At 43.8% G+C, this 27,716-nt stretch overlaps 1 protein-coding gene across 1 annotated transcript in view; it reads left to right on the top strand.

The window, feature by feature from the left end:
* CTNNBL1 (catenin beta like 1) overlaps positions 1-27,716 on the top strand; it is a 206,210-nt gene that overhangs the window by 151,162 nt on the left and 27,332 nt on the right. The window contains exons 12-13 of the mRNA XM_049779460.1: positions 24,157-24,254; positions 27,114-27,194. Of these exons, the coding sequence (XP_049635417.1) occupies positions 24,157-24,254; positions 27,114-27,194 (179 nt within the window). The remainder of the gene's footprint in view (positions 1-24,156; positions 24,255-27,113; positions 27,195-27,716) is intronic.

The raw sequence follows: 27,716 nt of genomic DNA, 5'->3' as shown, positions 1-27,716 counted from the left end.
AGCATAAAGAGGAGGTTGGAAAGATGTTGAACATTCTTTTCTGGTATCCAAACAAAGGATCCCCAAATAGAAATTATTCTCAAGTATCCCCTTCTAGAGAAACAGTTCTCTTCTCTTTGATGCATGAGTGTTTGTGAGGTGGAAGGGTTGGGGAGCTAGCTAGGGTGGTTGCCCCTGGAAATGGGGGGGGGGGGTTGTTTCTGAACCTGTTGAGTACTAACCCTAAATTCTTTACATGGCTCAGCGGAAAGGTGTCCCAGCCTATTTTTAGAAGACTTGGATTTATTTTTTTTACCTTGATGGTTCTCAAGAGTTGTGACTTGAGGAACCAGAGAGATAGCACAAAGATAGGATGTTTGCTTTGCAAGTGGCCGACCCAGGACCGACAGTGGTTCAAATCCGGGCATCCTATATGGTCCCCTGTGCCTGCCAGGAGCAATTTCTGAACACAGAACCAGGAGTAACCTCAGAGCGCCGATGGGTGTGCCCCCCAAAACAAACAAACAAACCAACAAAAAAGAGCTGTGACTTGAACTAGTCATTTGCTCTCTCTGATCCTCAGTTTACCCCCTTTCAGATAGAGACAGATATTTCACTACACGTGAGGATTAGGGAAAGAAACATGTGGGGACTATGCCTCAAGTACTGTAAAATGATGCAAAGGGACAAGGCAGCAGGTGTGTATTGCACTCAGTGTTCTCCTGTCTCAGGTCTTTGTTCCTTACCTCATTTGTGTTTTTCCCTGGCTAACACTTTTCTTTCCTTCTTTCTCCCTGGCTTCAAAGTAGAAAGAAAATGATTATTTTAATTTGTTCCTGATTTGCTTCAGGGTTACTATAAAACAAATTAAGCGTATCATTTTGATAATCACTGGGAGGAAAAAATGCCTGTAACTTTCTTAATTGTATTGATTACTAATAAATGCTTTCTCCGTTAAGTGTACCTGCTGGCTAGAGCGTATGTAGAGTTGCCTTGTTTGCCCACCTCCTTAGTGGGCCACTCTGGCGTTGTCTGAGGTCGGAATCCCTCCTTTATACAGCCTTTGTTGTGTTCCAGTATATATTTGATCATTGCGATCCCTTTGTGTGGAGCTTCATTAGCCTGGTTTACTAACTGAGGAAACGGCCCCTATGAACCTAAGTAATCTCAAGCGGTTTACACAGTTTAATGTCTGCTAGAATTGAAAACCCTTAGTCTTGTTACTGTGCTTCGGGGTCTCAGGGAGACTACTGAAAAAAACAAAAAGTTAAATGACTTTTAATCGCAAAACAACAATCCAGTCACTTTGGTCATTTGTTGAGATAAAATCTTGTCTTCCTAGCAGAATATAGAAGCTCCATTATGGAGAGTTTGTTGTTGTTTTGACATTTTGATAATATAAGATGTGAGCTTTAAAAAATTGGATAATGAGTCTTTATATTAAAGCTTTTTTAAAAAACTAAGTGTGTGTTTCTAAGTGGCACATGTGGCTATGCAATAGGGAAAAAGCTCAGCTTTTTTTTTTTTTTTTCAGGACATATGGACCCAAGTTCAGATTCTAGTTCACAGTCATTGTGTAATCCTGGGCACAAAGCTTCGACTCCAAATTCTATCCCTCAAGCAGAGCCTCCATGTTCCTTTTGGATCTGCCTCTTCTTGGGTTCTCATGGTACCTTGATTCTGTCTGAGGCCTGAAGTTGTGTCCTTTTTTTTTTTTTTTTTTTTTGGTGGGGATGGATTTTGGGCCATATCTGGTGACGCTCAGGGGTTACTCATGGCGATGCACTCAGAAATCACTCTTGGCTTGGGAGATCCTATGTGATGCCAGGCAATCAAACTGTAGTTTGTTTTGGGTCAGCTGCATGCAAGACAAATGCCCTACCGCTGCGCCATCGCTCCAACCCTGAGTTGTGTCCTTTCTAATCAGCTCCGTAGGGATTGAGGTCTCTAAAATGGCACATCGGACATTAATGTCTGCTTCACACTCATAAATGTTGCTCTTGGTAGCGGTTTAACAAATGGTTAGTGGACAAATATTAATTCTCTTCTCCTCTAATATACTCAAAGTATGACCTTCATTTCAAAAAAGTGTCTAGAATCCTGCCAGCATTCCTACCACTGTTCAAATTCCTGATGCCTGATGTAAGTCACAAGCTCAGAACGTAGCTTTGAATTGACGGGTGCCTATATCTGACTGAACCAGAGGCCTGGGGAAAGACATCAAATAAGAGACCCTTACAAAGGACTGGGAGTCATTTACAGAGTCTGCAAGCTTTTTGAAGAGGGCCTACAGGAAATATTCAGTTGCCCTTTCCTGGGACTTCATTAGTTGTTGGGTTCTTTAGCCAGTAGTCATTGAACACATAGCAGTATCTTTCTAGATGTTAGACTGTGGGAGATGCACAATCTAACATCTAAACCCCTCGGATCCCACCCAGTGGCACTCACAATATGCAAACAGTGATTTCGTTCAGCCTTTGAAGGGTAATCAAGAAGGACCATGTGGAATCAGAAGTAAAAGTTGATCTGGAGGAGTGCTGGAAACATTCCCATGTGGTGAGAAAAATAAAAAGTGAGGCATGTAAATGTCCTGAGTGGAGTGAAAAGGGTAGATATTTGTGGCAGGGTTGGAATAGCATGTACAGAGGCCAAGAGAATCTGATGGACTCTGGGAACATCAGGGGTTCCAGCATATGGTCTTAGTGTTAAACTCTGAATCAGACTCTGAAAGTGTCATTGTCATTGTCAGTGCTAGCAAGAGCGATCTAGAGGACAAAGGGTCTGGTCAGGACAGCTTTCACCTACAACATCCCGGACTGGCAGACATATTGCCAGAGTATCATAGCTGTGTTTGGTTTTGGAGTGGGACCTATTCCAAGCTCTGTGCCTAAGATCACTCCTGGTTGTGCTCAGGGAACTATATGCAGTGCCAGGAATTGAACTGCGGTTGGCTGCCTACAAGGCAAATACCTTAACTCATGGGCTGGAGCGATAGTGCAGTGGTAGGATGCTTGCCTTGCACATGGCTGATTCAGGACAGACCTGAGTTCAATCCCCGGTATCCCATATGGTCCCCAAACCAGGAGTGATTTCTGAACGCTTAGCCAGGAGTAACCCTGAGCGTCACTGGGTGTGGCCCAAAAATCAAAAAAAGAAAGGAAAAACCTGCAAAACTTGATAGTCAGAAAAGAACCACACATTACTTATTGCCTTTCTTAAATTTATACAAGCTGTTTTATTTTCAAGATCTTTTACAAATATTTCTCTGTTGATTGTGGTTTCAATCTCCTTGTTTATTCTCTGCTTTGGAGACTGAATGATGATGGCAGCTGTTAGTCACAAATGCCTCGTGAATTTGATTCTTGTCATTCCTGGTGTCCCCACTACATTAGTGCCTGTTATTCCCTTTCTCAGGTGTTTGCAACATTCTTCTCTAACTGGCTCCTTATCAGAATTCTTGCCTCACACCAATCCGTCTTTGCTTCTTCCAAAATTTCAGAAGATGGGGCAAGAGAGATAGTACAGTGTATACAACAATTTTCTTGCACATGACCGACCTGTGTTCAGTCCCTCTGGTTTAGTCTCCAGCATCCCATATAGTCCCTTGAGTCCACCAGCAGTCACCCCTGAGCTCAGCCAGGCATAAGCTCCGAAGCAGAAAGTCAGAACATAAAGATGAACTGAACTGCCTTCGGCCCCTCTGAACTATGAATCTGGAGCTTGGGGACCTGGCTTATAGGGCTGAGCACATACTGCGCACACTGAAGCCCCATTTTGGATCCCTAATACCCCATGTTTGCTCCTTCCTCCCCCAATCCCCACAACCTCAGTACCACCAGACATAGCAAATAAATCAATAATCTGATCACTGATTGTTGCTTACTCTTTTAAAGGCCTCTTGGTTTAAGTGAGGGTGAAGTCTAGCTTCTTAGCCTGACATAGAAGACCCACTGGTTTGTCTTCTCTTGATCTACCCAACCTACCTCTCCTCCTCTCTTCCTGCCCTTCCCTCCTTGTCTGCATCTTGAACTAGTATAGTCTCTTCATGTAATGCTTTCTTCAGCTAGAAGGTTCCTTGACTCCCTTCTCTGTGGGACTGATTGTTCTTTGAAACTGTTTTTGACCCTGCTTCCTCCCCCTAGTCCAGTGTTAGGTTGTTTTTATTTTGTTTGTTTGCTTGTTTGAAAGCCACACCTTGTGACATTCAGAGGTTACTTCTGGCTCTGCACTCAGAATTACTTTAGGCAGGCTCTGGGGACCATATGGGATGCCAGGATCAGAGACTGAATCTAGTTCGGCTGCGTGCAAAGCAAATGCCCTACCCGCTATGCTATCACTCTGGCCCATGCTAGTCTTATTCATTCCTTATGTTCCCAACATTATCCCTTATGCACAGTGTGGTTGGCTGACCAGTTTTCATTCTACTATCAACTCCTACTGGTGCACAATAATCATGTCTTATGTTCCAGGGGTGGAGTAGTCTTTTCTGTGTCTTGAGTAAACCTGATCAGAAGGAGCGAACATTGGGATGTTAGCTTCGTGATCAGGGCTGGTCTTGCCACCCCGTTAGCTAGGAATGAAGCAGGTGGGCACCGGTGGAGGCCTGCTGGGTCTCCTCCTCCCACAGACCGACTAAACGCCTTCATGTTAAATAGCCTCACAGAACTGGTGCAGCATGTCCTCGCTTTGCTGCCCACCAGTGTTGCCACTTACTGAAAGAGAGTGTATGCGTGTGTGCACCATGTACCAGCCCATCTGTATGCAGGCTGGGTCTCTGCAGGTGGAGACCCACCTCCTGGAGAAACATTACTGGTTCCACATGCTAGCAAAGGAGCTGAAAGATGCCCATGTCTTTCCACATTCTGTTGTTCCTATGGCAGATTTAGAGACCTTCATGAGTCTGGAAGAATGATACAACCAAAAGGCACAAAGAGACAAGACACCATGGGAACAGCATTGAGAAGCTATTCCCAGAAAAATCTCAAGTCCTTGGAATCATGATGCTAGGAATCATACCAATTCCAATGGGTTTAGGTAGGAGTCAACTTCAGGAAATAGAAACGGAGGAATCAGGCTTTGTTGTAGTACTTCCTCAAGCTGAAGGAATCAAAATGCAGCCCTTCCATTTTACTACTGCTCCAAAGAATTGAACACAAGCCAGAGAGACATTTGCTTCTGAAAATAGGATTCTGAGGCCCTGAGCTGGGCTGTGTGTTGGCCCTGACTGCTGTCTGCTGAGAGGAGCTGAACTCTCAGCCATGGAGATCTGGAGTCACTGATCCTTCGAAGACCTCGCCAGATATTGAAGCCACTGGGTGATTGGACTATCATTTAGTGGACTCTAAATCTAGAGTGCCACCACGCTTCTCAAACAGAGGCCAGGGTGGTTGCTACGTAATGCCTTGCACTCCCAGTGTTACCGAGCAGAACTTTCCTCCACCTCTTTTATACCTGTGAGTGCATATGGGACCTCTCAGCATCACAGAGCCTGTTTAGAAACGGGCTGTTGAGGCCAGTGCATGGAAAGAAGTTTTTCCTGGGTGTGACCATGTGGTGATGGTATGATGCAGTGAAGGATGATGAGCAGGTTCCCAGCCCCACCCAGTCACAGCTATTCTTCATCTGCAGCATCTAAAATGAGCTGCTGGCCTGTAGCTTTCACAGCCTATACATTACTGCAGAAATATTTCACAGTGTATTTCAATGGGATTTGGGAATATGTATATTTCCAGCAAAAAGAAAAAAACTATATGCCAAAGCCAGAGCGATAGCACAATGATAAGGCATTTGCCTTGCACATGGCCGACCTGGGATGGACCTTGGTTCCATTTCTGGCATCCCATATGGTCCCCCGAGCCTGTCAGGAGTGATTTCTGAGTGCAGAACCAGGAGTATCCCTTGAGCACTGCTGCTTGTGGCCCAAAAACAAAAAAGAAAGAACTGTATACATGTCAGTATCTTGGCTCTGACCCTCTGCAGATTTAAGTTGGGTTTACTTTTTTTTTGGTTTTTGGGCCACACCCGGCGATGCTCAGGGGTTACTCCTGGCTGTCTGCTCAGAAATAGCTCCTGGCAGGCACGGGGGACCATATGGGACGCTGGGATTCGAACCAACCACCTTTGGTCCTGGATCGGCTGCTTGTAAGGCAAACGCCGCTGTGCTATCTCTCCAGGCCCTGGGTTTACTTTTGACTAGCTTTCTTGTGGGCTATGGGCCAGTGGGTCATACTCTTTGGCACAGATGTAAAACTGCTATACCTACGACTTCCATATCTTTGGCTTAGGGGAAGAAGAAAGAACTCTCAGTGGAATGGAGATATGGAACATTCTGTGAAGACCTCTGCATTGTTAGATGATCTTTTTTTGGGGGGAGGGGAGGAACCCATGGGATGCCAGGATTCGAACCAGGTCTGTCATGTGTTGGCCCTGTGCAAGGCAGCCTTACTGCTGTGCTATCACTCCAGCTCAAGATGATCTTTTAATAGAATCACAAAGACTATTTTTCTTACTTAGTGAAGGAAAAAAAAAAAAGAAATACATGAGAAATCTTTTTCTTCTTTTCAACATTTTTGCAGAAAAAATATCAAACTGTCTTAAATTATAAATTACTTTATTTAGATACCATGTTTTAATAGTTTAATATTAATAGCTTAATAGTTGCTCATAATACATTTGTTGTTATGCTGCTTTAGTCCAACACCAATCCCACCATCACTGTAAAACTCCCTCCACCATTGTCCCCAAATTCCCAACCATTCCTAAACTTACCCTTTTGACAGGCATGAAATAGCATATTTTATATTACTTGTTGACAGATACGTGGTAATGAAATTATTTTTAAGAAGTACAGCAAAAAGTAAAAAAGTCCTGGTGAGATGTCAGCCCAATTACTGACATACCTGGAGTCTGGTCAGTTTGGCCACTATGTAGAGATTAGTGGTTAAATGCTCAAGCTGGGTCACTGGGGGAAGAGGCAGTTGTGGGTGGTGGGAACAGCTGGTGACACATTGGCAGGGCAGGGACCTGGCCCACCCTCTCCTCCCAAGATTGCCCATTTTCAGCTGTGAGACCAGTGTACCCGGGTACCCATGATTCTTCATGGCTCGTTGTACATCTCTTTCAAGTATAGTCGTGGAACTTACCTAATGCAGGCATGATAACAGTGATTGTGGATCATACCAAACTTTCTACTCAATTGATTAAAAAGAAAAAAAAAAGATATCATTGGGGCCAGAGCAATAGTTCAGCGGGTAGGGCATTTGTTTTGCATGCAGCCAACCAGGTTTGGTCCCTGATATTTCATATGGTCCCCCAAGCCTACAAAGAATGATTCCAGAGTGCAGAGCCAGGAGTAATCCCTGAGTACTACTGGGTGTAACCCCACCCAAAAAAGGTATCACTGTACTTTGGTTTTATACAATAATACCCACCTTGAAAAAAACTTTTAAACTACAGAAAGGTAAAGAAAAATTTGCCCTAAACTGGTCTGTTGTACCCATTACCAATGTTAAATAGTAAGCTTTTTGTTTGTTTGAGGGCCATACCCAGCTGTGCTCAGGGCTTACTGCTGCTGGACTCCTGGGACCTTATGGGACTTATGGGATCCTGGAGATCAAAACTAGGTCAGTTGGTCGCATGCAAGACAAACGCCTTGCCCACTGTACTGCCTATCACTCCAACCCCTGTGATGAACATTTTTGCTGCTCTTGTTTCATTCCCTCTCCCTTATCTTTTCTGGAATTTTTCTAATACAACCCCAGACATAATGTGATTTCACTTCATGTTTAATTTACAAACTCAGCAACACGTGGATGAGAGCCTTGGATCTAGGCAATTTTTCCCCCTAGCTAGAATATATCTGTGAAGCATTGTGATCTGTTGATAGTTCAGCCTCTTACCAGTAATTAGAGGTAATAAGAAATAGCATAATCACGGTTCCCAACCTCAGCGCTCTTGACACTGTGTACTAGATGATTCCTTGTTGGGGGAGGCTTAGCTATGTGTGGAAGGATGCACACACACACACACACACACACACACACACACACACACACACACACACACACACACCCTCATTTTCTCTCTCTCCCTTTTTCACCCCTCCCGCTTCCTCTCTCTCTTCCTCTCTCCTCTCTCCCTCTCTTCCTCTCTCCCACTCCTCCCTCTCTTTCTTTCTCACACCCTCCTTCCTTTCCTCCCTCCACCTCTCCTCCCCTCCCCCCTGTGCCATCCACTCTTCCATTAAGAACCACAGGCATGGAGAATGGAAAGTATTTGGTAGATGTTAAGAGCTTGAGGGCCGGAGAGATAGCATGGAGGTAAAGCGTTTGCCTTTCATGCAGGAGGTCATCGGTTCGAATCCCGGCGTCCCATATGGTCCCCCGTGCCTGCCAGGAGCAATTTCTGAGCCTGGAGCCAGGAATAACCCCTGAGCACTGCCGGGTGTGACCCAAAAACCACAAAAAAAAAAAAAAAAAAAAAAAAAAAAGAACTTGAGAGAACTGTTCCATGGACAGGAAAACTGAGTCCCAGAAAGGAAGACTGTCTGATGCTGACAATGCTCATTAGTACCATGTTGACATCTGGGAATTGCCATTGAGAGGGATAGCATCTGGGCGGGGGTTCCAGTTCTTCTTTAGGAGGAGTTCCTGTGCTGCCGATGGGGTGCATCCCAGAGCAAGACAGCCCCTACGGCCGGGCTGAGAGTAGTCCTGGGATGCGCCTTGCTAGTGCAGCAGCAGTCTCTGGCCACCCCTCTCCCTTCTTGATGCTGAGGCCGGCTGGGGGAGTCACTTCCCCTTCAGGAAGGCTCAGAACAGTAAATGGGCAGAATTTGTTCCACAGAAATTACTTGGAAACCTGTTTGTGGGTTTGGGTTTGGGGCTTTTTTGTTTTGTTTTGTTGCTAGAAACCATCTGTCTTGTACAAAATAAGGAGATATTGGAATTTAGCTTTGTAGCTTTTTCAAAATGGACTCTGCTGCTTCTCATAACTTGGTGTGCTAGTACCCTAGATAGCCCAGAATGGTGGATACCAGTAAATTTGGTTCATTACTAGAAAGGCAGCTGCAGGGAGGTCAGGTCAGCCTGTCATTCTTACTGTTTCTGGGACTGTGGATCAGGCTCTCTGGTCCCCATTGTTTCCTCACCTGACAAGTTGGGGGAACAATTCACTGTAAGTAAGGTTGTGAATAGTAAGCAAGAAATAGTATGTCAAGCATCTGAACAGTAACCTGGTACAAATGTTAACCAATGGGGTTAATTCCCCTTCCAAGAAAGACCCATTGTGGCCCTTAGTTCTTTACTTGTATAAGTGGCAGCTCTGGTGTATGGAAGGAAGCACCTGTGAGAAAATGATGATGGCAAAGCATTTTGTGGCTTTGCCAGTTGGTGATTTCCTGTCTGTTAATACAGTGCTCAGAATCGCTCTTAACCAGTGCTATGTGTGTGTGTGTGTGTGTGTGTGTGTGTGTGTGTGTGTGTGTGTGTGTTCTTTCAGTCTTTCAGATGATCCAGGCTCTTGTATGCCCTGCCTTTAGGGTCTGATCTCTGTTAAACTCTGATTCTGAAGCACCTTCCCCAGAGGTGACCATGTATTTTCCCCAGGAGTTTGGTGTACAAGCTTATAGAATGGCCGAGCTTGTTTCTCTCCCTCTAGAAATGGAGAGAAGGAGTGCAGTGCACAGGTTCCTGACTGATGAAGCAGCCAAGCAGTTAAGAAGTCAGACCTCCCTCCACCAGAGTCCCTAGATTTCTTCCTGACAGGTGGAGGGAAGTGGACACTGGCAAAGGGATTTGTGTTGGAACAATGTACACCTGAAACTCAATCATGAATATCTTCGTAATTTATGCTGATTAAAGTTTTTTTTAAAGAAGTCAGACTTCAAGACCTGGATCTGCTAATAGGTTTTTCTGAAGTCTCTAGAAATCAGCAGATGCCTGGAGTGGAGTCAGGGAAGTGAACAGAGTAGGGCAGCGGCTTACAGGAGGACTTTGCTGCTAATGGGTGGTGTTCTTTACATGACTGAAACCCAAACACAATCATGTATGTAATAAATTTGTTTAAATAAAAAAATTAAAAAAAAAAAAGAGGAGGGAGATGAGCTGTTTGAAGAGCACAAAAGCATGATTGGTGAGTGAAATAGAGGAATGAAGAGGAGGCTCAGATCATCCCAGAAGGCTGCAGATACAGGCTTTTTTGTTTTTGTTTTGTTCTTGCCTAGACTGATTTTCAAGTGCATCTGCATCTGGGGAGGGCTTCCAGCAGCATGTGAGAACACTTCACCCTCTCTGTGTCTGTGCAGACCCGGTCTCCTACGCCGAGGCAGGCTGATGCTTGGAAAGTGACAGGCTGGTTGATGAGCAGGAAAATGTGGAAGAGTTGCATGTTAATCTTGGGTGTGCCTGCACCCGGGGTCCTTGTCATACTCTTGGCACAGTTCCTCTGTTTCCCCAGGCTCTTTTAGAGTAGAAGAATCCAACTACAAAAAAAGAAAAAAAAAAAGAATACAACTACCAGACAAAAAGGATCTTCCAAAACTAAAATCATAGTACACATATGCAGGGCAGTTGTCTCATTTTAGGTTCTAGTTTTAGGATTTAGTATTTTGGGAACTGAGGGTGCATGTGTTTGGATAGAAAAGTGATGACTTCATGTTGAAGGGTTTGTTTGTTTGATTGGTTTTTGGGTCACACCTGGCAGCGCTCAGGGGTTACTCCTGACTCTATGCTCAGAAATCACTCCTGGCAGGCTCGGGGGACCATATGGGATCGCCGGGATTCAAACTACCATCCTTCTGCATGCAAGGCAAATGCCTTACCTCCATGCTATCTCTCTGGCCTCTTTATGTTGAAGTTTTTAAACCCCACAAGAGCCTCTAGGTCATAAAATTCATTGACATGAACTTAAAAATGAAGGCCAGAGGATATGAGGTCCTTTGTTTGACCCCAGGCCTTGCTGAGAGGGACCCTTGTTAAAAAAGAGATATCAGCCCTTCCAGGAATGGCCCCTGTAAGATGCTTTTTTTTATCAAGAAGCTTCAATAGTCTAAAAAGTAACATTGACCAGAGCAATAGGACAACAGTAGGACATTTGCTTTGCACACTGCCAACCCAGGATTGACCTGGGTTCAATCCCTGGCATCTCATAAGCTCCCCCGAGCCTGCCAGGAGCGATTTCTGAGTGCAGACCCCAGAGTAACCCTGAGCGCCACTGGGTATGGCCCAAAAACCAAAAAAAAAAAAAAAAAAAAAAAAAAGGTGATGTTACAGGAAAGTAACTGTGACCCCACCTCCCACAGCTCGGCTACAGCTGTCTTCTCACTGGGATGGCAGTGGGGACCCAGGGTCTTTCTATGTGCTGTACCTGAGCCTTGTACCCACTGATCCGAGTTCAATCTCTGCCATCCCATGCCGTCCTCCAAGTGCCAGGAGTGATTCCTGAGTGGAGTTGGGAGTTAACCACACGGAGCACAGGTACAAGAATAAGGGTTACTGAACACACATGAACAATCCATTCAGCCAGGTTCTCTAGGATGCACTGGGAAAGTGTCTTGAAGATATCCTTTGTGGTACTACAATAAAAAGAAGGCAATGAGCCTTTGCATCATTATTTACTCCTACATCCAGGGCTTCCCCCCAAGTGCATGTGTAGCTGATCCAGTCCAAACATGGGCAAGAATGTTCACTTAGTTATTTTTACTAAATCCTGGAGAGCTCTTTGGGTGGGTGTTTTAGGCCATGCTGTGAATATACGAGTAAGAGTGACTGGAGACAGCAGTGCTCAGAACCAAATTAGACACATAGATATCTAGTTCTCTGTCACATGAAATAGTCTACTTGGCTGGCAGCCTCACACTATTACCAGGAGACCAGATCTCCTCCCAGAGACTGAGCTATTGGTTTCTTAATGCTCCCATGTGACTTTTAAAAGTGCCTGGCTTGGGGGCCAGTGAGATAGTACAAAAGATAGTGCTTTCGCCTTGCACCCACTGATCCGAGTTCAATCTCTGCCATCCCATGCCGTCCTCCAAGTGCCAGGAGTGATTCCTGAGTGGAGTTGGGAGTTAACCACTGAGCGCAGTTGGGTGTGGCCCCCCATTAAAAGAAACCCCTACCTTCTCTCTCCAAGATTGTTTAATAGGGACCCACAGCAATAGTGAGCAGGTAGAACATTTTCCCTGCACGTGGTTGATCCAAGTTCGATCCCCAACACCCCATATGGTACACCAAGCCTGCCAAGAGTGATCCCTGAGCTGTGACAGCTGGGAATAAATCCACACTGCTGAGTGTGACACCCCTCCCCCCCCCAAAAAAAAAGCCATAAAAGATTACTGAATGGTCTCAGAGCTACTGAAATTTCAGTTTTATTTTGTTGGTATGTTTTTTCTCTTTTTATCTATTTCAAATATAAGGTAAACATCCAGGGGAAGGACAGACTGAAGAAGACTTGTTCCCACACCCTAAAGTCCCAAATGCCAACATTTAAAATTAAAATAGTCACATGGTCACTCCCAGCTCCAAGGAAAACCATAGCTTGGGTTTTGTTTTACACTTTGACATCTTACCAGATTCTCTTAGTAAGTAAAGAGAGGAATCAGGTTAAGGATCTGGAAACTTCAGCTAGTTTGGGTGCTACCACTTGGTATAGAACATCTCTTGGGCAGTTAGTTCAAGTCTTCAAGTTCCTAAACTTACCAATGCCCAGTACCCATGTCTCTCCCAGTCCACATTCTGCAGTTGGAATGATGGGCTGGGTTTCCCTGACAGCACCATATAGGAACCTCAGAAAACTGTAGGCCAAAGTCACTTGCTACAAGAGCTGGTGGCATACACAGAGCAAGGCCCTCTCCTTCAAGCTGTCTTAATACTCATCTCCCAACTCATCCCTGTGAAGAACATTGGATGTCACACTACTTCCTTCTCATTCAGCCCTTGGAGAATGGCTGCATAGCAGAACAAGGCATTTCTTGAGCATCCATAGCCTTTTCTTGCTTCCTGGCACATTTTCCCCAGAGTCAAAGCTATAAATTAGTGAAACTGGCTCTTAAACCCTCTTTTAAAAATCTACGGTGCTGCTAGAACTCTAAAAGGAGAAAAAGAATTTTCATAGGAGCTGAAAGAGTTCTGTAACTCTGCCGGAAGCATCACCTTGCACATTGTTTTGCACTCAGTAGGTGCCTAGGCAATGTTTGCAGGACCTCATCCCAACCAAAAACAAGGATACTGAATTTGGTAGTTTTTCAGACAAAAGAGGTTTCAGTGGGTCAGTCCCCATGGAAAACATATCTGAAGTTTCAAACAACAGACATATCAAAAATTACTTTTGAGGGCCCGGAGAGATAGCACAGCAGCGTTTGCCTTGCAAGCAGCCGATCCAGGACCAAAGGTGGTTGGTTCAAATCTCGGTGTCCCACATGGTCCCCCGTGCCTGCCAGGAGCTATTTCTGAGCAGACAGCCAGGAGTAACCCCTGAGCACCGCCGGGTGTGGCCCAAAAACAAAAACAAAAAAAAATTACTTTTGAGGAAATAGCTTTTTTTTGTTGTTTTGGGACCACACCCAGTGACAGGCATTAATAATTAATTATAAATAATAATAATTAATAATTAATAATGCCAGTGACAGGCATTATTTCTGACTCTGTACTCAGAAATTGCTCCTGTATTGGGGACTATATGGGACACCGGGGATTGAACCAAGGTTCATCCTGGATCAGCCACGTGCAAGACAAATGCCCTACCGTTGAGCTATCATTCTGACCCCGGGAAAATAGCTTTTATGAGTTTTATTAGGCTTATTCCAAGTTCATTTCTATCACAGATATTTTTATCCTAGTCTTTTCTTAAGGAAAAATTTGTTTGTTTTTGGTTTTGGGCCACACCCAGTGGTGCTCAGGGCTTACTCCTGGCTCTGCACATCACTCTTAGCAAGCTTGAGGGACTATATGTGGTGCCGGGTATCAAACCTTGGTTGGCTGTGTGCAAAGCAGTTGCTCTATAGATTGCATTATTTCTCTGGTTCCTCTTAAGGAAATTTTTGAATATAGAAGTTAAAAGAGGGGCCAGAGTGGTAGCACAACCATGTGCTACCATCAGCCTAGCACACGGCTGACCCAGGATGGACATAGGTTCAATCTCTGCCAGTATGGTCCCCCAAGCCAGGAACAATTTCTGAGCACAGAGCCAGGAGTAACCAACCCCTGAGTGCCACCAGGTGTGGCAAAAAAAAAAAAAAAAAAAAAAAAAGCTGCCAAAAACCAAAAACTAAAATAAAACCAAGAAGTTAACAGAACTATAGCAAATGTATGCTATAGCAAAACTATAGCAAACTATATTATTTTGTCATTACCCATTTACTATATTTGGTTTGTTACTCATCTTTTTCCCATCTATTCCTTGTATTTTTTGATATAAGAAATAAGTTTCAGGTGGGGTCCCGAGAGATAATACAGCAGGGAAAAGCATTTGCCTTACATGCAGGTGATCCTAGAGTGATCCCTGGTACTGTGAGCACCACTGGGTATGGCTGTCAAGGAAGGAAGCGAAGAGGAACGGAGGGACAGTGCAAAGGTAGGAAGGAAAAAAGAAAGGGAGGAGGCAGGAGGAGGGAAGGAAAGTTATGAGCATAAGAACAGTTAATTAACACCTTTAGCATGAATATCATTAAACTGAGGCTTGTTTGTATTTGTATTTTAACACAATTTTCAGTAAATGCATTTTCATCAACCCATACACTGTCTAAATGCAGAGCCTTACTGCCAGCCCAGAAAGCTCTCACACCCTCTTCTAGGCTGATGTCCCACTGTCTTAACAAGGTGGCTGCTGTTCACTGCGGCTGCTATGAGGGAGATTGGCCTCAGCTGCAGTCCCTTGTCAGTGGGCTCACATGGACCACCGGCTTCATGCCTTGTTCTGAGGAATCGCTCACTTCAATGTACTGTTTTTGAGGTTCCTCCATGCATCAGTAGTTTGTTCCTTTCTTTGCTGAGTAGTATGTCATGGCATGCATTCATTTTCCATTCCTTCTGTTGGCACACTCTGTCCAGTATGGGGCCATTAGGATTCGAGCAGTCTCTTTATAGTCAGACCATTTTTATTCGTTTGAATAAATGCCTGAGAATGGATTTACTGAGTCATTTGGTAACTATTCACATCTACATTTTTCTTATGTCTTCCAGGCCCCTTTTCTCCTCTAACTGGCAAGGATATTAAGGCCCTAGAGTAGGTGAAGAGATCCAAAGGGTCACCTGGAACAATTTTCTCCTAGTTTGACCCAGAAACTTAACTCTGTTCTGGTGCTCTTTATGCCACACTTTGCTTCTTCGCTGGTGAAGCGAATGAGGAGACGGGGCTTCTTTCTGAAAACCTGTAACTCTGTTTACGTTTGCAATAGAGAATCAGTCAGTAGATATCCCCACACACATTTGTGCATTTTTTTCTTCAATCATCTGAACCTGGCCTTCTTCCCCAAGTGTCCGTCCCACACACCTTTCAGGGGCTCTGATCACGCTCTTATTCTCCATCAGGCCCAAAGGCTGAGGGGCTGTTCCTCGGAGTACTCAGAGGTGCCCCAGTCCCACCTGCTCCTACCTGTGATCTGTCTGCAAGTCATTCCCCCTTGGTCTCTGACAATTCCTCCTCATTCTTGATAGTCTGGCTCATCCAGACTCGCAAGGAACCAGCTCTTCTCTTTGGATCCCCATTTCCACTAACTCTTTGCAAGGAGTCTTGTAAGGATGTGAAATCCTGTGCTCATTAAACTCCTGGCCTAGTACTAGGTACTTAAGGTAGAGGGTAATTCGAGAACCTTTGTGCCTCTCAGTGTGTGCCAGGGATACAGGTGGAACAAAGCAGAATTTGCCCAGCCTTGGCACATCAGTCTAGGAGACTCCCCACAGCCAGACATGTGTTGACTATTGGAAAACTTAATCAAATGAGACTGTTTCTGGTGTCAGTTGTAGCGTAAGTAATGAATGCTTTTGTGGGGTAAGGGGGTCGTGTTTATCAAGTATTTTTAAACGCTCATATGGAAAAGAATCAAGTTTTACTAGAGTGGAACTAGCTAGGTTACTTTCTAACTATGATAGGTCAAAAGGCAGATTTCTTGTCCTGTCTAAGTTTTCTGGTTTCTTCTCAGTAAGTGGGGAGAAGACTAAAACTTGTAAGAATGGAATGAGGTAATAATACCTGTAGCACACACACAGTAACATGATAGCCTTCTAAGAGGCATTGCTTTTTATTATTTTTTAATTGAGTCTCCAGGTCAGTGCCTGCCCTATATCCAGGATCCAGTAAATGTTTAGGAATGATTGGAATTTTGTATTAAAAGGCTATAAAGAGATGCTCCCATGGCCCATGTGTCTTGAGAAGAGTGTTTGATTTGGTCTGCATCAGTATTCTACCAGAGTGCTTAAGCATGCAGGCCTGGCTCTTCTTGAGTTACCATATCCTCTGACAGGCAGATGCCATTATGACGAAATGTTAAAAAAAAGAAAAAAGAAAACAAGGAAAAAATAATAATAAAAGCAGAGGAATGTAATGTTATGGCTTGATTTGACAGGGCCTCCTGTTACTTCATCTGCCAGTGCTAGGCACAAGAGATATTCATCTGTCTTCCAACACACCACTGCAGAAGTCAGGATCCATCTAATTAGGGTATTTTAAGCACCCTGTTTGCTCCTCGAGTCTTTCCAGAAGGCAGGGTGTCTGTCCATCTGGGCGACAAGTGGGCAGCAAGGGTCAGCAGTAAAACAGAGATGGCTTTAATTTTAGAAATGAGAGAGTGTTGTTGTATGATTCCCTTCCAGCGAAAGAGCTAATGGCCTTAGATATTTCATGGAAACAGAGGCAGCTCTGCAGCCTGGCCTTGAATTGTAAAGGGTCCTGCAAAAGCTTGCCGAGAATGGGCCTAATGTCGAAGTCTGGGGACCATTTCTGCCCTAAGAATAGAACGCGGGCTGACTCATAGCTTTCTTAACCATTAGGGCTGCTGTAAAGCAGATTCAGTCCTGGAGCTGGCTGAGCAGAATGAGTCTGCATGTGGTCCCAGTCAGCAGGGCTGGTGAAGTGTTTAAATGCCAGGCCCTCGGGTGTTGACTAGGACTCACTTTTCGTAAGTCCAATGTTCATGCCTATCCAGCCCTCTCAATCTCTCCCCTCCGCTGTATGACCCCTGGTATATGCCACTTAATTGTCCTGTAGTTAATAAAGCTTATGAAGAGGGATCAGAGAGATACTACAGGAAAAGGCATTTGCTTTGCATTCCAGATGACTAAGGTTTGTTCCCCTACATCTCCTGTCCTCCCCCAAGCCCACTGGCAAGTTAGGAGTGGCCTCCAAACAAAGAACAAACAACGCTTATGAAGGAAATGTCTTTCTTATTTTCTCTTCAAAATAATATGTTGGGTTTTCTGGGTTTTGCTTTTTGTTCTTCGGGCCACATCTGATGATGCTCAGGGATTACTCCTGGCTCTGCTCTCAGAAATCACTCTTGGCAGGCTCAGAGGACCATATGAGATGCCGGGGATCGAACCCACTTTGACCCCAATATGTTGGGTTTTTTATTCTTGCAGCAAGATCAAAAAGCAAATGATGACTGGGGCCAAGTACATTTTTTCTTTCTTTAAATGAAAAAGTAGGTTTTAATTTAGCTGTACTTTATTCTTCAATTCATAGTAAACATCCACTGCCCGCATCAGGGCTGTCTGCAGGTCTCCAGAATCTTACATTGTTCAACTTCATAAGAAATTACAATAGCTCTCTATTTTAAGTTCTTATGGGATCCAAGGGTAAATAAATTTGGCCTTGCTTCATCTTAGGCTTAGGACAGATCTTGAGTTATAGAAAATAACCCTACAGTGAGAAAGTCAAGTTATCTGAGTTCTGTTTTTCTCATCAGGGGTTAATAAGGATGGCCTGGGCATACAAGAACATGGTCTGTAGCAGTGTGTAGTCAGGATGTGATGTAGAAGGGTGGGCGATGGTCTTGACAGGTACAAGATGCCAAATCACAAATTAAAGTCTTCTGAGGACATGTTATGTACATGTTTCAGCTGATAATGACTTAAGAGATAGCTTAAAGAACTTCAAGAACTTCCCTGTAAGACTTGTTGACTAAACTGTATGACCATGGCTTGGTTTAAACAGCTCACAAAATATCAGGACCGAGCATTGAGTGGAAGTCTGTTGGGTCCAAGAATAACACATAAGGTTAATTATTTCTCTTGTTGTTTCTGGAGCAGGTCCTAAGAGTTCATTCCCTCCATATACAGTGTCTATCTCAGCAGTGGGACACTGACTGGCCTAGTTCTTTATAGACCAGTAATAAGTAGCACTCATCTTCAAGAGGAATGATCTTAGCCTCCTCAAACTTGGTCTATACTTAAGGATTCAAGATGGGTAAACTGCTGGCTTATCTAGCACTTGGCATACATGGCAAATACAATGAGAAGTCAGTTGGAGTAACAGGCACAATCTGTTTGTATGATTCTGGAAAGAGCTTCTATCCACATATATTACTCCAAGAATTCTTGGAAGTGGGGACGTGGTTCATGTGATCAACACATGCCTTTCATGATTGAGTTCTGGGTTTGATTCCTGGTACAGCTGTCCCCTACTTTATTCCAGCATTACCAGGGTGTGACCCTGGCACCTTGAGAGCATTCTGAGGCCTAAGTACTGCCCAGTGTGGCCAGAAACAAATGAAAAGATGTTCATGATTCAATAGTAAATTACAGATTGATTGTGCTGGCTTTCAACATCACTTTTGTGTTGGGACTCAGTGGTCCAATTTTTTTTTTTTTTTTTTTAGTTTTTCAGCCACACCTGGTGATGGTTAGGGATTACTCCTGGCTATGCACTCAGAAATCGCCCCTGGCTTGGGGGACCATATGGGATGCCAGGGGATCCAACCACGTGGTCCGTCCTAGGCTAGTGCATGCAAAGCAGATGCCTTACGGCTTGCGCCACCACTCCAGCCCCTGGTCCAATTTTAATCTTGGTTCTCTAATACTCTACCTAGACCCTCACTTACTCTCCACTACTGGCACATGTAGATTTGCTTTGGAGCCACCACATCGGCCCCTTCTGTGTTGACAGCTCCATGGCTATCCTTCACCTCCGTTTTACCTGTCGAGATGACAGAGCAGCTGAGCGGTGTTGGCCAGCCGATAAACCTGTTATCTCTCCTGCTCTCTGCGCCAGCAGCTCTCCCCATCTCCTTGCTGCATGAAAAATGGACACCACCTTGGGCTGAAATCTGTTCCAAGGAAAGCTACATTTATTAGTAGCTAATGAAACTGTGTGTGTGTGTGCGCACGCGCGTGCATGCACATGCATGCACGTGTACAATGGTAAGATTTGGGGTGGCTTAAGGTTTTTTCAATCTGACAAGCAACAAGGCCCTACAGTGGAACATAACAACCCAAAAAGTAGAAGAGAGAAGGAGTAGGGGCAGCTTCATGTCCCCTAAATGGACAGCCTATTCTTTTTTATTTTTTGTTTTTGGGTCACACTGGAAATGCTCAGGGGTTACTCCTGACTCTGCACTCAGAAGTCGCTCCTGACAGGCTTGGGGGACCATATGGGATGCCAGGATTTGAACCAGGGTCTGTCCTATATTGGCTCTGTGCAAGGCAAGTGCCTTACTGCTGTGCTATTGCTCCAGCCTGGACAACCTGTTCTTTACATCCAATCCCAAATGCCTAGCTAAATGTCATGTGTTCTTGGTATACCACTAAAAATGTTCAAAGGTCTCTCTACTCTAATCTGGGGCAAGCAATGGAAAGGCATGCTAATAGAATCTACTGCCCAAACCAAGATTCTTGACATGACATTCTCCTCCTTAAAAATTATAGTGCCTGATATGGTTCTGGCCACCCATACCCACCCACTATCCTGATGAAATATATAAAGAACATAAATATATAAAGAACATTCCCTTGCAGCCCTTTTATGTTCATTATTACCGGCAAGAATCAAGGTGGAAATTGCTGAGAAGTTCTGGTCCACTGTTTGTGGGACTGCACAAGATCCAAAGTCTCTTTGTTTTTTAGACTCTAGTCAAGGTTCCTTCTTCAAAGATTAATTCAGTGTGTGTGTGTGTGTGTGTGAGAGAGAGAGAGAGAGAGAGAGAGAGAGAGAGAGAGAGAGAGAGAGAGAAAGAGAGAGAGAGAAGAGTTGTTATTCATGTCTTAACTCCATATGGCTTTTTACTTCTTTTTCCTCATTAAAATTATTGAGCTTTTCCATCTGCAAATGAGAATGCCTCTCATTTGGTCAGTGAATGCATGTGAAGCACATTGTTAGACTTGCATGGTTACTTTTGGTCTCTTTTCTGTTCCTTCTTTGAAACCTTGATGATTGATTACCTTTTATGCATAAGAAGCAAATAGCACAGTGGGAAAAGGTTAGTTTAGAGTAGGAACACTGGAGTCCAAAACTGAGGCCCTAGCACTTACTCAAGGAAGTGACCTTTCATCAGATAACCAGCCCCCTGAGCCATGGCTCCTGCATTTATGAGACAGAGAAGAGAATAGTACATTCTCCTAGCTTAGTAGTGGGACTCAATGAATAAAACCTGTATACAGACTCAAATAAGCCTACTGTCATAAATACACAATAAAAATGGTGACAGTTATTATCGTAGCCTACTTACTTTTGAATAGGATTTTGAAGCAGCTTACAGCAAAACAATATGGTGATACTAAATCATAGCTTTGAATAATAATTTGTCAAAAGACAAATGTCAAACCGACGAAAATATTTGCAGCGTATATGACAAAAGGATAATCTTAATTTACAAAGAGCTATGAGAAATCAGAATTGGCAGAGGATAAGGCCAGGCAGAAAGCAAAAATGGTAAGTAAGTATAAGAAAAGGTGTTCAACCTTATTCAAAACAAGAATAAAAACATGCTAATCAAAAATATATCAAAATATGTATTTTCACATACCAGCTTGTCATAATGTCTGAGTTGGACAACATCCAATCTAAATGAGGATATGGAAAAAAGATACTTTGATAATACTTACATAATTCTGCTTCCATTCTCAGTATGTGTTCTGCATATATGTATATGTATTTGCTTATTTATGTGTCTGTATATAAATATACTGAGTAATTGTATAATTCATAGGCACTTTGTCAGTGTCTTTCAGTCTTTTAACATTTTATCTGTAGTTTTTTTTTTTTTTTTTGGTTTTAAGTGAACTTTAGCCTCACTCATGTCAAGCAGGTGCTCTCTCTCTGAGCTCTGTCCCTGGCTTATTAGTACCTTTTAACTCATTCATTAGGGAAGTGAGAAGAATATGGGAAAATAAAAATATTAATTTGGTTTTGGGCCACACCAGTGATGCTCAGGGTTACTCCTGCTCTACACTCAGGAATCACTCCTGATGGGCTTGGGCAACCATATGGAATGCCTGGGGTTGAATCCTGGTCAGCCTTATGCAAGACAAGCACTGTACTTGCTATGCTATCTCTTCAGCCTCAAAAAAATAAAAATATTAGTGAATACTCAATAAATATATGTTGAGAACTTTGCATGCCTTTCTGTATAATTTTTACCACTTAAATCCATTGATTTTTATTTTTAAGTCACTGGTAGAAAATAGAGATAAGTAATAACAGAAATTGTTTCTTGTGGTTGAACATAAACTCTGCTTTGAGCTCCCTAATAGCCAAGGCAGAAAGGAAACCCTAAAATGAGCACAAGTATTTATTTCATCGGGAAGACCATTTTGCAGATCTAGATCTCAGAAAAGATTGGTCTAGACTCAGACCTGGAATGGATAAAGAAACTGTGGTATATACTCGCATTGGAATACTGTGCACCTTTTTTTTTTTTTTTTTTTTTTTTTTTTTTTTTTTTTTTTTGGTTTTTGGGCCACACCCGTTTGACGCTCAGGGGTTACTCCTGGCTATGAGCTCAGAAATCGCCTCTGGCTTGGGGGGACCATATGGGACGCCGGGGGATCGAACCGCGGTCCGTCCTACGTTAGCGCTTGCAAGGCAGGCACCTTACCTCTAGCGCCACCTTCCCGGCCCCGAAATACTGTGCACCTTTAAGAACAAATGAAACCATGCAGTCAGTTCCCCGATGTGGTGGCGCTGGAGGGTATCATGTTAAGTGGAACAATGGGAGAATGGCAAGTAACAGATGGCCTCATGTGTCTATCTGTGGTAGAAAGACAGACAAAGGAATAGAGTGTTTCCACAATGTCAAGTCCTTTACCTTGCATTATGAAAGTGAGATTGCCAAATGGAGTGGAGGGCCACTGACAAGGTGGACTCGGAGCAATCCTGGGGACATTGTTTTTTGTTGATTTTGTTTTGAGGCCACACCCAGTGACACTCAGACGTTACTCCTGGCTATGCGCTCAAAAATCGCTTCTGGCTTGGGGAACCACATGGGACGCTGGGGATCGAACCCAGGTCCCTCCTGAGTCAGCCATGTGCAAGGCAAACGCCCCACTACTGCGCTGTCACTCCAGTACTAGGGACATTGGTGGAAGATCTTAGTGGTAGGTAGATGCAATTACTTTGTACTGCAAAACCAGAAATTTTAACGCTACTAAACCTTAATAAAAAAATTATAAATGAACAAATGTAATCTGTTTCTCCCGAAATTAGAATTTGGGGATAGGGTCCTTGTCACCTTGTCACATTTCTCGATGATCCAAACTTTATTCCCATCTGACTGGTCTCCCCTCCATGTGTACATGACACTCCATCCAAACTGTCCTTCGCCTTTTGTCTGGAATATTCTCTTTGTATCACTTGGGCCTATGACTGCTGTTGTTGCGTGGAGGTGTTTTTATTAAGATTTTCAATTCCTTGCTACCTCTGGTGGGAATCTGAGGTCAGCTCTCCCTCCTCCCTCCTCCATGTTCCCCAACGCCCCATCCACCCACGCCTGCCTCTTCAGTGTCTCCTAGGAATAAAGGGCTTCACCTATCCCTGAGAAGCCGGGGGACAGTATGCTGTGCTTGGCTAGAGAAACCCAAAACCAGGTTACCTTTCACTTAATGGAAAAGATGGTAGAGCACGAGTTTGAGGAGGGAGATCAGGAGCTTTGTCTTAAAGGCCTTGTTCAGTTTAACAACCTTGGTTGGACAGCCGAGTGGAGAGAGCAGGCCCACAGATCTGCAAACACACGAGTCTATGTGTAGACAACAGGACTCCCCAGTAAACCCTAGGGTTGGGAGTCTTCAGCATATAAGTGGCTTTTAATGTCATGGACTAGGTGAGCAACCCAGGAAAGTGAGCATAATCAGAAAACAGGAGTCTAGAGAGAGAGTAACTCTAGCATTAGGAGAAAGGGGACAGAAAGGAAGAACCCATTTCCTTGCGGGAGGGAGGAAACAAACTCAAAGGTACAAAGGTTATGTTGTGACAGACTTCTTGAGAACTCAAGGAAACTCTGGTGTGCAGAGATGCTCAGCCCTCAGTTTTTAGATAGATCATCCGCCATCCATACTGTGGATGTTTTATTTCAAAATAAACTTTCCTCCATGAGTAGAATTCTGCTGCCTGCTCTTCAAGGTCATTATACTTGATTTTTAACAGTTCTTTTTCAAGAAAAGAATCTCTTCACAGCTGAAGCCTATAATAAACCCTTCAATTACCTTCTTCTTCCCAAGGTAGAAGAAGAGAAATCCTTGGGTTATATGAACTCAGAAAAAGCATCGTTGCCATTTTTGAAGTACTTACTTAGGACTGGATTCTATCCTATTTCTTATTTAATTCTAGGATATTTACTTAAGGCTGGTATAATAAGGACATTTGAGAATATGACAGAGCATATCCTTTTTGTTCCTATATTCTCATCTCGTGGCTGAATTCATACTCAATTCCCAGGTTATTCATATGAAGAAGAAAAAAAAATGGTAAGCAGTAAAAGTTCATTAATTTCAGGCTGGATAGTAACTTCCTTTCGATTTACCTGCCAAAGTTGTCCTTGAGTCTATCTATCCTCCCTCTAGCTTACCTTTCTGGTTCAGTCTAAGATGAGTTCAGTTTTCCAATGACACAATTTTGCTGCTTGTCTTAATAATCAATGCCAGGGGTCCAGGAGAGGCCTACTTACTCCTCCTTCAGTAGAAGCAGACAGGACTTAAAGAGAGGCAATAATCACCACTCTGATCACAGCATGTCCTCTCTTTTTCCTCCCCACCCCAGAACATGTCTGTTCGATCCTGGCTTCCCTCCTGCGGAACCTGAGGGGGCAGCAACGAACCCGACTTCTGAATAAATTCACCGAAAACGACAGTGAGAAGGTAAGGGCCTGTCAGGCTGCACTCCTACCCCACAAGTTGCTGTCAGCAATGGCTTTTCTGTTTGTCCGCCTGGCTCCTCTGATTGACTTGCCACCAAGTAACGCCTTAGGGGAGCTGTCAAGCAGCACCTTAGAGGATTTTTGGGCCCAGGAGGGTGGATTTTAAGAGGGCTGTGCTTCTGGTTGGGGTATGCCCAGGGCTTGGGTAACACAACACAGCAAAGTGATTAAGACCATAAGTTTGGGGCCAGAGTGATAGTACAACAGGTATGGCTCTTGTCTTGCATACAGTTGACCCTGTGGTCCCCGAGCACAGAGCCAGGAATAACAGAGCCAGGAATAACCCCTGGGCACAGCTAGGTGTTGCCCCAAAACAAAACAAAAGCAAAAGGCCATAGATTTTGTTTTAAGTCAGGCCTCTGGGCCCAAGAGATAATACAAAGGTTAAGACACTTACCTTGCATATTACAGACCCTGGTCCAATTGTCAAAGTCCTTCCAAGAGTGACCCCTAAGCACAGTTAGGAGTAAGATCTGAACACTGTTGGGCATAGAAGACAACAACAAAATAGATTTAGGCCTCTGGGTTTGAATCTGGTTTTACTACTTTCAGGATAAGGTCCACTCTGAGCCTTATTTTTCTCTGGCATTAACATGCAAGCAGATTCAGTGGAAAGATTAGATGAGCTACAGGGGGTAGGATGAAAATGAAGGTGATGGAGAGAAAATGATAAGGGCCTGACCAAATGGATTATAAAACATGAAAGTACTCCTGTTAGTAGGATTGATGTTAAAGTGGGAGTTTTATGTACATTGGGGATAAAACCCAGGGCCTCATATACATAAAGTATGCACCCTATCACAATCACTAAACTATACTCCCAAGCAGCCACAAGACATTTAACAGAAGAGGGGCCAGAGAGATAGCACAGCGGAAGGGCATTTGCCTTTCACATAGAAGGACTGTGTTTTGAATCCCGGCATCCCATATAGTCCCTGAGCCTGATTTCTGAGCACAGAGCCAGGAATAACCCCTGAGTGCTGCCAGGTGTGACCCAAAAACAACCCCACCCCCCCACCCCCGCCGTCCAAAAAAAGACATTTAACAGAGGGGATGGAAGTGAGGGCTACCCAGAGATGCTCAGGAGTCATTCCTGTCTCTGTGCTCAGGAATGACTCCTGGCAGTGCTTGGTTGTACCATATGTATGCCAGAGTTTAAACAGGCATTGACCCCATACAAGACAAGCGTCTTACTTCCTATATTCTCTCCCAGCCACAACCAGTATACTTTGATGGTGGTAATTGTGGTTTGGGGGCCACATCTGGCTGTGTTCACTTGTGTTGGGGTTGGGGACCATGTGCAGTGCCAGGGATCAAACCCAGGTTAGCTATATGCCATAGCCACTGTATTATCTCTCTGGCCCCCAACTTCAATACTGGTAGCACAGTATTGCTACATTTTAGTGTGACTACTGTAGGTTGGGTAAATCTATCAGATACCTTTTACTATTACATTTACTCTCAAAGCACTGTGTAAACTTATCCACTTTTAGTCTTCATTTACTCTTCCATGTAGGGAAAATTGAGGCACAGCCATGATATGTGATTTGCCCAATATCAAACCAGAGCTAAGATTTTAGACTCAGGCTGCCTATGTTTTTTCCATTGTAGACCAAGGACTCCCTTTTTATAAAATAGTTTCTTTCATTTCTATGTCTAAGATGAGGCTAATTTTTTATTTTCTGCTCTGAAGAGATGTTTAAGACTATCTCTGTTAATCTACTTCTGACTATTGTTCCTACTCTCAACAGCATGGTTCAGAGGCCAGCAGTTAGAACTGTCCATCACAGTAACCATGTCCCCTCAAAACATCAATTAAGCATCTCTGCTTTAGTTTCTTCATCTTTCAAACTAGGATTGCAGTCTCTCTTCCCTGCTGTGAGGGCAGGGGGTTTGGGGTTATTTTGTGTGTGGGCTTCTTTTTTGTTTTTAATTTTAAGGAAAGTAGTGGCTATGAGAATACTTTATAAACTGAAACAACTGTATTTTAGACTCATCGTAGTTATTCAGAGAAGGTTCACTCTCAGTCTTCCTGCAAACTCTCTGTTGCCATGTTGAAGCAACATCCATTATTAATCAACATCAGCTCCTGGGATGAATGCAGTTTTGCCAAGAAGGAAGGCATTGCCAGTTGAGTTTTAAAAATAAATAAATAAATAAATAAAACTAGGTTGGCTGCACAATGTTCCTTCAGGTTTTTGGAAGTCTGAGGCAATGAGACTTTCCAAACCTACCCAGTGTTCCTTGGGCCATGATTGAAGCATGACTTGGACTGAATTTAAAACTGATTTTTTTAAGTTATTACTGAGCTAAAGTCAGATTTTTTTTTTAAGTTGCCAAAGGAGTTTTTCTTACACTCTCTTCTGATTCACAAGTAACTGAAGAGCTTCTACTCAGACCTTTTTCAAAAAAGATCAGCTCTGGGGCAAAGTCTGAACATGAAAGGCTCGGTGCAGAAAGAGAAATTTTTGTAAAGTTCTAAGTGAATCTCAAGTAGATAACTTCAAGCTCCTTCACTTTTCAGAAAGGGATTTGAATTTTTATTTGTTTTCAATCACTGAGATTCTTGGGTCTGTGTTTGCCCTCTTTGGGGACTGGCCTGGTTCAGACTGCATCCATGCATGGGGGTGGGGGCTGCATTTGTTGCTTCTACTCTTCTGCCCTCTGTGTGACACATTTCTGCAAGAGCTCACAGCCTGCATCAGAAGTGGTAGCAAGGGTCTCCCTTTGTATGGGGTGACAGTGAGATGAATAGAAACTGCCATTCTCTTGCATCATGCTTGTGGAATGTCTCTTTCAGGTCGACAGACTGATGGAGTTGCATTTTAAATACCTGGATGCAATGCAAGTGGCTGACAAGAAAATTGAGGGAGAGAAACATGTAAGTTTCCCTGTCTGATTATTCCATTGGGGGCCCTCATGCACTGTCTATGTCCCCAGGGAATAGGCAGGAACAAAGGTGTGTCTCATGGTCTCCCATGTTATAAGAGGTCAGCCTACCTGTGGCTATGACTGTATTCAGGGCATAGTCCACGTACCTTTCATGGACTTCTAGGAAAAACCTGGCTGATACACAACACTTGGACATGTCACCACCTTGGTTCGACACATTTTACCCACGTACTTGCTGATTTCTGTGTCACGAGAAAGATGGTGACAGGCAGTGAGAACCCAAAGTAAAAGGTGGCATCATAGTCTCCAATTCCCTCGGGTGCATTCACTGATTCCAAATGCCTTGGCCTTCATTTTCTTAAGCTGAAGTTTGCTAAGGGAAATGCTGCTAAATTTATTGTATGAGGGGAGCTCCCCTCAGTGCTATTTTTGCCTTCTGTCTGCCTTTCCCACTTTCCTGTTTTGTTCCTATCTCTGGCCTCTAGCTTTCTCATCTCTCTCCTTAATCTGG

The sequence above is a fragment of the Suncus etruscus genome, chromosome 9 (assembly GCF_024139225.1).
Source record: "Suncus etruscus isolate mSunEtr1 chromosome 9, mSunEtr1.pri.cur, whole genome shotgun sequence".
Lineage (NCBI taxonomy): Eukaryota > Metazoa > Chordata > Mammalia > Eulipotyphla > Soricidae > Suncus > Suncus etruscus.
The sequence above is the reverse complement of the archived record's forward strand: the minus strand, read 5'-3'. Positions and strand labels throughout refer to the sequence as shown.